The sequence below is a fragment of the Puma concolor genome, chromosome D1, assembly GCF_028749965.1.
Source record: "Puma concolor isolate L17-30 chromosome D1, mPumCon1.1.hap2, whole genome shotgun sequence".
NCBI classification, from domain to species: Eukaryota; Metazoa; Chordata; class Mammalia; order Carnivora; family Felidae; genus Puma; species Puma concolor.
Window position 1 is genome coordinate 70496190 of NC_141676.1, and position 13040 is coordinate 70509229.

The 13040-nt window shown below is 39.8% G+C and overlaps 1 protein-coding gene and 1 pseudogene across 4 annotated transcripts in view; one reads left to right on the forward strand and one right to left on the reverse strand.

Moving 5' to 3' along the window:
- TMEM135 (transmembrane protein 135) overlaps positions 1-13040 on the forward strand; it is a 460344-nt gene that overhangs the window by 13720 nt on the left and 433584 nt on the right. The window contains exon 1 of one of the 4 annotated variants that reach the window (XM_086678530.1): positions 10861-11226. The exons of 1 other annotated variant lie outside the window; for it this stretch is intronic. In XM_086678530.1, the coding sequence (XP_086534656.1) occupies positions 11086-11226 (141 nt within the window). In that variant the 5' untranslated portion in view covers positions 10861-11085. Of the gene's footprint in view, positions 1-10860; positions 11227-13040 lie in introns of those variants that run through there. 2 more of the 4 variants (XM_025928629.2, XM_025928628.2) reach the window with 2 other exon arrangements.
- On the reverse strand, positions 8626-10813 carry LOC147576798 (cofilin-2 pseudogene; annotated as a pseudogene).

Sequence of the window (13040 nt, forward strand, 5' to 3'; positions counted from 1 at the left end):
AAAAATTTTTTGTCAGTATTTCTGTATAATAAAGGCCTAGAATTAGGATTTTTGGGTCAAAGGGTATATGTGTTCAAAATGTTCATAGGTCCTGTAAAAATGACTTCTAAAAATACTACTAATTTATACTCAGACTACAAGTATCTGAGATGTAATACTTTAAGGGAGGAAATATTCAAACATGAGCATAGACACAAAACAGAGAGTTTGTGAGTTTTTTTTAGAAAAGAGAAAATAAACATTGCTTTGAGAGCATATGACAGATGACTTTGTCCTCCAAACTATGTGAAAAAAAAAAATCCTTTTCCAAAACTGATCACAAATGAATCCAAGGAGATTTAGTAACTCTTCAATTATTCAATTAGGTCTTATTCTACTAAGAGCAGACCGACCATCAAATAAATTCTTGTAGATAACTTTATCTTTCACAAGGTAATCTTATGAGGAAACCCTCTGCCTTTGGACTTGATTCTAACCATCATGGAGCACTGACTTAATATAGTCAAACTAATAAGATCCCAGATTAAAAGTATCTTCATTACCTTAGAATTTGTAATATTTGTAATATGTAAGAATGCAATTGCTGAGAAGATTTAGACATGTACTGAAGATTTTGGGAAAACAGGTATTGAAAGTGTAGAGAGAGAAAAAAATACAAATGGCCATTACTTGAATCTTCAAATGGAACTGTAACTATTGTGTGGTAACTATAGAAATTTAGGTATAAATGTATACTTTGAAGTGTATTTTACTAATTTAGCAGATACTTGAGTGGGCCTATGTGCTAGATTCCAGGTTAGGAACCAAAGACACTGCATCTATTTTGGAGGAAATGGCAGTTTTGAAGAACTTAACGCATTTGATATATATTAATTTTCTAAATTACTTTAAGCAAAAATGTACCTCCATTTTGCAAATGGGTGATATAAATTGCAGAGAGGCAAACAGTAACATTTATTTATTTATTCATTTAAACAATTTTTAAAAAGTTTATTTATTTGAGAGAGAAATAAAGAGAGCAAGCAGGGGAGGGGCAGAGAGAGAAAGGAAGAGAGAATCCCAAGCAGGCTCCGCAAAACCTGATACTGAACTCAAATTCACAAACTGTGAGATCATGACCTGAACTGAAACCAAGAGTCTCACAAAATATTGTTTAAAAGAAAAGCAGTAGAACCTTCACAAAGAAAAATAAAATGCTGGTACTCCATGTCATACGTACATTTTTTTTTTTTTGAGAGAGAGAGAGAGAGAGCATGAATGAGCAGGAGAGGGGCAGAAAGAGAGGGAGAAAGAGAATCCCAAGCAACCCCCACGAGGTCAGCTTAGAGCTGGAGGCAGGGCTTGATCTCACAGACTGTGAGATCATGAACAGAGCCAAAGTCAAGAGTAGCCACTTAACCAATGGAATCACCCAGGTACCCCGTGCATAGATTTTCAAGAGTTGTGAACAGTTAGAAAAAAAAGCACATCTTCAAGGAAGGACACACGTGGGTAGCAACAAGAACACTGTGGATGTAGCTAAATCCTAGAATAAACAATTGTTTGAGTCTCATGGCCAACAAATGGGACACAATGGCCAAGTTTGGCCTCAGATAGGGGGAGGAGTAAACACTGTGTTTAGGGGCAAATAGTGTAATCTACATGCATGTTAGGCACAGCACAAAGTCATTAACTCCTCCTTTGCTTTTATATTTTCTAGCAAAACCAATTATCATTTATTAGGAAGAATAAAATTAAGGATAATTAAAGACCCAGGGGTGAGAAGACAATAAGAATTGAGCTATTTCCCATGAATTTGGGTGTCTAAGCTCAAGTAAATTACATCATAGAACTATAATAACTTGTATATCTTGTAGACTTATGGGGCTTAGGGATAGTTTTGTGTACTCCTGGAGAGTTTGAGAAGACTGGAAGCTTGAGGCCAGGCTAATATTGTCCTTGTATTAAAAAAAGGGTAAAAGGCCATTTCTAGAACCAAATTTTCTATGTAGGAGTCAGTTATTTTTTCCCTCAAAATGTTACATTTTCACACTAGTATGCTAGGTGCGGAAGATAATATAAAGATGACAAATAGGGCATAGATTCTACCTGAAAGGTAAATAGGGAGCTAAGGAAGTAAACCCCAAACAAATAAGGCAATAAATAAGAAATTATAAGTAATGGATATTTTTGTCTTGCTTTTTCTTTAAGAAGAAGACATAGTGTTTTAAAATCTCTCTCCCTGGGGCGCCTGGGTGGCTCAGTCAGTTGGGCGTCCGACTTCGGCTCAGGTCATGATCTTGCGGTCCGTGAGTTCGAGCCCTGCGTCGGGCTCTGTGCTGACAGCTCAGAGCCTGGAGCCTGTTTCAGATTCTGTGTCTCTCTCTCTCTCTGACCTTCCCCCATTCATGCTCTGTCTCTCTCTGTCTCAAAAAAATGAATAAACGTTAAAAAAAAAATTTAAGAAAAAAATAAAATCTCCCACCAAGGTCTTCATTTATTTACTCATTCAATATTTTATTAAATGTGTTCTGTGTTCAAGGCACTGTGCTATATAGTGCTGAAAACAGCAAAGAAGAATCCAAAATAGATCTTGCCTTCAAGGAGCTTAGAATGAGAGGGAATTTTACTAAAAATTTATTTATTTATTTATTTATTTATTTATATATTTATTTAAAAAAATTTTTTTTAACCATTTATTTATTTTTGAGACAGAGAGAGAACATGAACAGGGGAGGGTCAGAGAAAGAGGGAGACACAGAATCTGAAACAGGCTCCAGGCTCTGCGTCAGCACAGAGCCCGACGCAGGGCTCGAACCCACAGACCTTGAGATCATGACCTGAGCCGAAGTCGGATGGTTAACCAACTGAGCCACCCAGGCGCCCCGAATTTTACTAAAAATTTAAATGTAAATGTCTTAGTCCTTTGGGGCTGCTATTACGAAAATACCATACACTGGGTGGCTTAAAGAATACATATTTATTTCTTGCAGTTCTGGAGGTTAGGAAGTCCAAGATGAAGGCACCAGATGATCCTGTGTCTGGTGAGGACCTGCTTCCTGATTCATGTCTGGTGCCTTCTGGCAGTGTTCTCACCGGACAGTGGAGACAAGAGAGTTCTTTTTGGAGCTCTTTTATAAGGGCACTCATCCCTTTTTCAGGGGCTCCACCTCATGATCTAATCATATTCCTGAGGCTCCAGTTCCTAAAACCATCGCATTGGCAGTTACAATTTCAACATACAAATTTTGGAGGGACACAAACTTCCAGTCCAGTGCAGTAAGTGATGATGATCAGTATGCATTTGTTCATTGAAAACAAGTTGTATGGTTGCATATATATTCATTTGAAAAAGAAAGGTCATGCCATTCACAAGGGTGAAGAAGAATCAACTAAGGTGAACCAGTAGCCTGACACTGGGGTTGGTGTTTGTGGCAGAGACAGTGATAGATATTTAGCAAATCTCATTTCATCTCCTTTTTCTAGTCCCACAGGAAGACTACATTTCCCATCCACCCTTGAAGTTAGGTTGGGAACATGTAAATACATTCTGGAAATGGATGTAATCAGAAGTAATGTAAACCATGTTGAGTCCTGACCCTTAAAAATAAAAATAATCAATCAGTATCTACTAAAGCTAAACATATGCCTGCCCCATGACTAGCACCTCCACTCCTGTGTATGTGCCCAAGAGAAACAAAAACAAATGCCTACAAAAAGACAAGTAAGAGAATGCTCGGAATAAGTTTAGTCATAATAGCCCAACACTTACAACAATCTAAATGTCCTGGAATGGAAAAACTGTGCTGATTTCATACAATAGAATAGCAAAGCAACAAAATACTAATGAACTACAAATACATGGACCAACATATATAAACTCCTGAGTGAGAGAGACCCAGACATGAAAAATACTAATGTATGCCTCCAGTAATGTAAATTTGAGGAAAAGGCAAAATGAGGCTATCGTGATATAAGTCAGAATAGTGGTGACCTCTGTTCATAGATGTATTAACTGGCACTGGGCACCAGAACACCTTCTGGCGTGATGGAAAAACTTTTTTTCTGGATAGTTGTCTCAGGAACGAGGTCAAATGGAAAAATGTATCAAATGGTACACTTACATTTTTTATACATGACTATGTACAATAACTAAAAATTATGCACAAAAAAATCAAGCAAGCAAAAAAAAAAAAAAAAAAGAAAGAAAGAAAAAGGAAAATTGACCACTGAAGGCTCAATACGGATGCACGACCCTTTAACCTTGAATCACTACTTGGAGGAAAGTTGCCCTAAAGAGCCAGCCAACCCACTTTGGACTTCATGTGAGCACAAAATAAATCTTTCTAATTTTAATCCCCTGAGATTTAGGGGCATATTTGTTATCTCAGCACAGCCTAATCTTTCTTGGTTAATACAGGGTTTATCACCCACAGACTGCCAAGGTCAGAAACCTGGTTTATCAGCACACCAGGGGAGGCTCTGTCTCTCATAAGCTAAGTGACACAGAGTAAGTTTAGAAATGAATGCATAAATCAAAACATCAAATTATTAAATTACAGGGAGGAAAAAAAGCCCTCTTACACAAACTAGGATGTCAGTGTTGCCATGAGCAAGCCCTTTCACTTCAGACCTGCAGCAGAAGTCAAATCGTAATAAAAGTTTGCTTTATGCACCTGTTCTCCGAAAAAGATGAATTCTCAGAATTAAATGAATCCAAAGTTCAATGAAATCCCTCTGAAAGCCCTTGTGGATCTATTTCACGGTGAAGATCGTTTTGTCAGTGGGTGCAGAATACCCAAGGTCCTGAACTACTGTTTCTGCCCCTGTAGGCATATGCCTGACTTGTCTCAGTGGCTCTCCCTTTGTTTGCTTCCTATCCTTCAACTTTTCCTTCTAGGCATGTCATTGCATTCAGTCTAACTTTTTTAGGTGAATGTGGCTGGCCTCTGAGGCATTCCTTTTACCTATCTATTCCTATTGTGTGTAGATTGTGTGTTTTTCATATCAAAGAATAATCATAAGTCTTTTACTTATGGTAAAAGGAGTTCTAAGTCAGGGAGGATGGTGTCCTCAGTCGTAATTATAAGTACTGGTAACATCATCAAACTAACAGAGACACTGGGAATTCTATAGACAGTGTACCTGAATCTTTTGTAAGGTTATTTGAGAGCATTTTGTGGAATTCTTGAAGGCTTGAAGGACAGGGAGGAAATTCTTACCAGAGCCTAGAAAAAGGGATCGCTGTTATATAGTACGGGAAATTTTAGCAACACTGTTGCCTGCTAAATTGTAGGAAATAGAAAATACTCTAACAAACTGGTTCTTTTGGTTGATATTTCCAGGCAGAATGTTGAACTTTCATTTGACTGATTTTTTTTTTTTTAAATGAAGCCTGGTAAGATAGAGAGCGATGAAATTAAAAGGACTATTCAATTTTTTAAAGCAGAATTTATAGGAAATATAAAGAATCTAGGATCTTTGGGTTCAAAAGTAAAGCTGTTTTTCATTCTGAGCCTCTCCAGATGGTTAGAAGATTCTGAAACTAAGGAATTGCTTTAAGGCAAAGGTTAAATCCAGGGTGCAGCTGTAAGACTCTTTTTCAAGACTGTAGAAATATTTGATTGTTCTCCCTAGACCCTCTCAGCTTGATAAAAGGGCTTCTAATATTTTAAGGACATTTTCAAAAAACCTTCTGAGTCTCAGCTCAAGATGGAAAGTGTCTGTTGGTGTGGCTTTTTTAAGGGGTGTTTATATAATTTGATATATAAGAATCTTTCAAGTTTTTAGAGAATTATGTTGGCAGAAGCATTATCTGTTTGGACTGAAACAGCATTAAGTATCAACACAACAGCTTTCAATGTTTTTTTGGCAAAAATGTATATTTACACCTTAAAAATTGAATGCAATATTTTAAATAAAATGATGTGAAGAAAAATGTGAAGTTATGTTATAACCAAAATTGGTAGAAGATCAGAATCATATGTAGCTATTTTGAAAACCTTGCCTAGTATTAACAAAGGGAGTGTGCATCTGAATATTGCTGGAATTAAGAGGTACCACAGTGTTATACCTAGTTTGAGCCATGCTTTGTCATTGTGTTCATGACTGATACCCATTTCTATGACTGCCTGTAAAGCTGAACAACTCACTGTTGCTAAATCCTCTGTCTGAAATCCTAAGAGCTCTTCCATTCTTTATTATTGACATCTTCAAAGCCAGAATCTTGCAAAAGCAACAGTTTTCAGCCTGGCATGTCTTCAAAGCCTTAGAATTCAGCCGCAAATTTCCAGATTCATTTCCTTCATACACTGTGCTTCTACTTTGAAGGAATGCTTTGCTTCACCTTGTTGATGAACCCTAAAGCCCCGTTATGGAATAGAAGCAACAATGAAGGCCCGAGAGAGTATCCAGCCAACTACTGGTCGTAGGCGCCTAAAAGAATAAATGGCTCATGTAGATACCAAGTGTAACATTACCTTTAAACTTAATGGTGGCATGATGAGAAAGAAGTCTTTCTTTTTTATTATTTTTATTATTTTATTTATTTTATTTTTTTAAACATTTATTTAGTTTTGAGAGAGAGAGAGAGAACAGGGGAGGGGTAGAGAGAGAACGAGACACAGAATCTGAAGCAGGTTCCAGGCTCTGAGCTGTTGGCACAGAGACCGATGTGGGACTCAAACTCGTGAACCACGGGATCATGACCTGAGCCAAAGCTGGATGCTTAACCGACTGAGCCACCCAGGTGCCCCTGAGAAGACTTTCTTTTAAAACACAGATCTTATAATACCGTATAAAGAAATTTACAAATGTAAACTGGTTTACTGAGAACTGCTCTATTTTGCAATTTCTTTTTTCATCCTGAAGTACAGATGGTCCTCCTTGAGAATTTACCAATGCCTTCCTCTTCTGGAGTCTTTACAGCAGCACCAGGGTAGAGAATACCCTTTCCATTCCTTTGAATGCAATAGTTGCCTGAAATTGCCTTATACCATCCAATTCCTTAGCACTGTCACCTTTGGCCCCTGTGATAGTAATAACTGTGTTTTTCCCTTCTTAAATGTCTTTAAGGTTTAAGTCTCCATTTAACAGTTAACTAAAACAAAATTGCCTACTTTTAATTGTAATTTTAAAATTTCCTTAGCTATTGGTATATATTTGTTGTGCTCTATGGTAAACATAATGTGTATCATTGTGCATGCAAACTACATGTGCTATTACATTTAAAAGCAACTGATAGTTGGCAACTGTATTGACTGGTGATTAAAATGCTATTTTTTTTAAAATTTTTTTTTTTCAACGTTTTTTTATTTATTTATGGGACAGACAGAGACAGAGCATGAACGGGGGAGGGGCAGAGAGAGAGGGAGACACAGAATCGGAAACAGGCTCCAGGCTCCGAGCCATCAGCCCAGAGCCTGACGCGGGGCTCGAACTCACGGACTGTGAGATCGTGACCTGGCTGAAGTCGGACGCTTAACCGACTGCGCCACCCAGGCGCCCCTAAAATGCTATTTTTTAAGGATTGTAAATACTAACACGATTGTTTGATACTTGTATTTGGCATTTTATTTTATTTTAAATACATGTTAGGAATTTGGGGATTGATGTGTAACATATTTCATTTTTCCTAGTTAAAAATAGGCTCCCGTTTAGCATTTTCTTACCGACTATCAGATTTTCAGGGGTGGCTTATTAAAATTAAGTAGGATAAACCTGCATTGCTATTCCTGTAATTTCTGTGGACAGGTTTATGTTGTGTTTCTGATCCTCTCATATTTTGAATTGGAAATTTTAAATAATTTGTGATTATTTTGTTCTTGTCCAACCATTGTGGATTGGATATGCTAAGCCTGGAGATACCCTAATCATGAGAGCTGTATTTGGTCCTAGGAAAGATCCTGGACTTTGAATAGGATAGGGTAACTGCATGGAACTTTAGGTTGTCCCTTTTGTGAAGGGAAAGGTATGTTTATCCGTGGAAAGAAGAATGTGCCCAGAAATTTGAGTGACTAGAGGCATAGAAATATGGCAGACACTGCTCATTGTTCTCAGTATCTGTTTTTTCCATTTTGCTCAGCAATAAAACCCTAAATGTTAGCTGGGCATTTGTCCAACCAATTGAAAAAAAAAAGCCCCATTTCCCAGCTTTCCTTGAAACTTAGTATGGCCATGTGACTAAGCTTTGGCCAATGGGATATAAGTAGTAGTTTGCATAGATCTTCTAGGAAGGTTTTTTAAAGAGAAGAAGTAGGTCTTCTCTTCCTCTTTTGACTTCCTGGCTGGCATGTGGATGTCATCTTATAAGTTGGGCTGGAAACCATAGTTAACAGTTGGTAAAGCAACCCGTCAGGAGTCTGGGATCACTGATGGTTATGGAGCCATCCTCCTAGCCTAGGGACTGCTAATGTTTACCTGAACTGAGAGAAACTTTTATCTTTTTACCCCTGCTATTTTGGGCTTTTCATCAATGAGCACTCCTCTCTTGTTGACTTTAAACAACTATCTTATTTTATCTTCTTGCCTATTTTTCATTTCCCCCCCTAGAATGCTAGTTTCATGAAAATAGAACCCCCCCTTTTTAGTAATATGCTATAATTTTTATGCTATAATTTTATAGTAATAACTATGCAATGTGGCTATTTTTGTGAGGATGAGGAGTTTGATCTTAAAAATAATGTTCCAGGTGAGGTTCATTTATACAGAAATTGCCATCATGGCTGATATTCAAAATATCTTTAGTGTTGTAAGACTCACATGGTAAACAAAACTATACTTATTCAGTACTGTATACGGAATGGTAAACAAAAAGGCAGTCATAACAGCTATTCCTTTTAAGAAGATATGCAGGTAATGGGAATGAACACTGGGGTATGAGGATAAGTTGATGACACAGCACAACTTAATTGGCATTCCTTTTGGGAGTGAGGGGTTAAACTCATCACAAAAAAGTGCTTTCAGTGCATGGTGTTATATCCATCCTGTCATGTCATCAAAACAGACTTGCCAAGGAAGGTGAGGTGTATGAATGCTGGAGAGTTACAGAACTGTAATCAAGTGCAAGTATAAATAATACTAAGTAAAGTTTACCATCTGACAGGTGAAAACTACTCTCAATGCAATTAACTTACACTTTGCAGTATTCTAAATTATTCACATTGACAATCACATTCATTGTAGCACTTGCTGCAAGGAAGGCATATATAACCAGTTGTTTTGGCTAAAATATGATGGGATGGCATTCCTTGGGTTCTATGTAAAAGTAACAGTATGAAACATTCTAACAGCAATCACTGATAGGCTGCTTAAATGAATGCTATTTCTTTCATTCATTGTTTTGGAAGGGCCCATTGAGAAGGGCAAGAAACAGAACAAAACCTCATACTATGCCGGTTGACTGAGCTGGAGAAGTGGAAGTTCCCTAACATCCAGATGGTATTTGTCATTTTATAAGGGGTTTCCTTCAAGTGGGACCACTATGTTGCCTTTGTTTCTCTCCAAGTGAGGAATACTCCTTAATATTATCCAAGCCGTTTACTTGCAACTTAAGTTTAATATCTGTAAATTTCTTTTTAATGGCATCTTTAGAGATAGCATATATCATCTCGTGTTATAAAGTGCACTTTCAGGACCCCAGAATTTAAATACTAGGTCTTCTTCCTTAAGACTCTTGTTTTGAATGTGCATTATACAAAGCAAATTGGCAATCATTCAGAGACAGCAACTTCACAAAAGATGTGTAGGGGTCCTCTACAATATCACTAGTGTCACCCACCAACATCTGCTTTGCTTTCTCTAACAGTGATTTCTTTTGCCATCACATAAACGGAAGAGAACGAGTTTCTTTCTTTTTTCTGATCTCGTGTAGATTTCCTTACTTTCATATCATTAACAACTTTGTTGACATCGTTGTTCATTTGTAACTCCAGAAACCCCAATACCAGGGGCTGCAGCAGGAGCTCAGGCTCAGACTCCGTGGGAGTGGGAGGAGGAGCGGGTGAAAACCTGGTCTCTCCTGTTCACATCTGAATCAAGGAGAGTTTACAACAGTGCCAGGAAAATAGTATGTGCTCAGTAAAGCTTTGTAGAATGAATGAAGGCTTGATTAGAACGGGAGTCCTCTAAAGGCAGTATGCTCCTGCTTTAAGAAGCTATAGAATTTAGGATTCCAAGGAACCTGGGTTATTATAGATGAGGAAACTGACATGTTAGAGGGGTTATATGATTTATAGGTCACACAGGTCCCTTGTTCTGCCAATTGATGGCCAAGCTCTCTCTATCGGGTATGAGTTCTAAGACCACTGTCCCCTCTACTCTGTCCACCATTTGGCCGATGATTGTCATGTGCGCTGCAGAAAGAACCGCTCAGTGGCTCAGTGGACAGAATGATCTACTGCCCTTTTCCCACACAGGAAGTGTACAAACTTTGCTAATAGATTTTTCAAACTTCTCAGACACCACAGAACAGAAAGCCCAGCAACCAGGAGCAGCGCGGTCTCAACCAGCAGGCAGCCTTAGCCATTTATTAATTGGTAGTCTAGGGAAGGGAAGGTGGCAGTTCTGAGGAGGAAGGCTGTCCAGACTCGTGGCAACCGTCTTCCTCCACCAGCTAGCTCCCAACAAAGACATTTTACCCCTTTCTTCCACTGCCCTCCGTTCTACTTGGCAGGCCTTTGAAGAGGGCAGAGACGAGTACAGTGTGACCCAAGTCACCTACCAGGGCTCTTCCGACGCAGACGTCGCGGGCCAGCTAGGGGCTGACGTGGGCAGTCGGGAGACAGGCGCGTCCCCGAGTCGCGCTCTCACGCTTTCCGCTCTCCGCACGGCCCGGGGCTCCGAGGGCCGGGCGCGCGCACGCTCCGCCTCTCCCCGCCTCCCCGGTGCGCGCCCCGCCCCCTCGAGCTGCGATACGCCGAGCGCTTAACATCCGAGGACTTTGGCCCAGAGTAACCCTGCTCGCGTGACCTTTCCCCTCTATTCTGCACCTCCAGCAGCCAGCCCGGAGAGTCGGCTGCGGTCGGGCGCGCGCTCGGCTACCTCTTGCCCAGCTGCCTCCCGAGCTTCGGCTCGCCCCCTTGCTGCCCGTCCGCACGGCTCTCCGTCATGGCGGCTCTCAGCAAGTCCATCCCTCATAACTGCTACGAGATCGGCCACACTTGGCACCCTTCCTGTGGGGTCTCCTTCGTGCAGATCACCGGGGGCGCCCTGGAGGAGTCCCTGAAGATTTACGCCCCACTGTACTTGGTGAGATCCGTCAGCCCCTCCCCCACGGCGAGTTTAGTGTGGAGGGTGGGCCGTGGGACGCAGTCGTGCTTCCCAGCGGCCTGGGCGACTCGTTCTGTGTCGGGCTCTCTTTCGGAGGGGCCAGAGTGTTTTGGGGGTTGTGGGTGGGATGGGGGAGGTCGCAAGGGGACGGATATCCCAAATGCTACACTCGGCGGGAAAAGGGGGAGGGGAACTTGATGTTGAGCTGTCATCCGAATGCCTGTTGATGGGAAGAGGATGGGCTCCCAACTTTAAAATTAAGTTAGGACACTTAAAATTGTGACTTAAGGGAACTGCAGTAATTTTTCTTTCTCTCGCCTTATGATGGAGAGGAGTTTGTAGGTCAGCGAGACGTTGAGAAATGGCCCTCAGTCTTTTCTCATCTAATTCCCTCTCTAACCCTCATCCCCCTTTTTAAAGGGCATATTTGACAGCAAATCCCTGCGGGCTCAGATCTGGTCTCAGTTTGGGATGACAGTATTGTGGCTTGATCGTTTTGCAAATGTTCTTGCAGGTTCACAGAGTAGACTCTGGTTGAGATTTTGGGTGCCAATTTAAAGGATGGTTCTCGACAGGATCAGTGAAGGTGATTAAAAGATCTGACTTTAGGTCACCCAAGCAATTTAAGTTTGGAGTTTTTAGTAGAGAATATTTGTAAATACATATATGTACCACTGAGAACTGTTAAAACAAGTTTGTGCTTAAATGTTTTCACCAGCATCTTTTTTTCCAATAACCTTGTTCTTGATATTAGAGATGTATTACTTTGGCTATCAAAGTTCATCCTCTCATTTTCTTGCCCAGTAGAGTATGTGTCTTAAGAAGGCAGAGATCATATATTTTGTATGTTTCCTAAGAGTTTTATTGTACATTCAGTGGATGATCAGTTTTTACTACTCATTGAGTAATAATTTGGATTTATAGCCTAATATTTTTGAAAGTGTGTCAGGGCCATATCTGTGGTACTTCTTGAAAAGTCTGATTGTTTCTTACAGAGATAACAAAGAATATGGTAACTTTCTCTGGGCTTGCAGAAGTCAGTTTCACTTTTTATCATATAGACCCAGACATTAATATGTGTTAAGACACTGCCCCCTCTCCCATCATGTGAAAATGAAAATGAGAGTTTCTGATTTAGTAGGTCTGGGTGGGGACTGAGATTCCTCATTTCTAACAGACTCCCAGGTAATATTGATGCTGTTGGATCAAGAGTCACACTTTGAATATTGTCTCTTTAGTGTCCTGTTAGGATGGTGGTTTGTATTTAGAATTAGCACAGTACTTCTGTAAGTGCTTAATAAATGTCTGAATGAGTACAGATGTGAATTAATGAACTCATGAATAGGTCAGGAGTAAGGAGATATTTGGCAGGCCTAAGGCAGTGCAAAAGAATGTTAGTTATTACCACACACTCAGAACAAGTGGTACCCCTTTCCACACAATACACACATATATACACACAAACAACACAACAGCACGAAACAGTTGTTGAACTATTTTAACTGTAGGCCACCACTAAGATGAATGAAAGCTAGTGCCCACCATAATTTAGAATACAAATTTAGAATGCATAGTTGCCCATTTAGGGGGATGGATTCTATGTTGTTCAGGTTTTTAGGTGCCTTCTTTAAGGAAAACCTGCTCACTTAACTCACTCAGGTGGTTCTAAGACCCTAAGACTGATTCTTTCTTTCTTTCTTTCTTTCTTTCTTTCTTTCTTTCTTTCTTTCTTTCTTTCTCTCTTTTCTTTCTTTCTTTCTTTCCTTCCTTCCTTCTTCCTTCTTTCTTTCTTT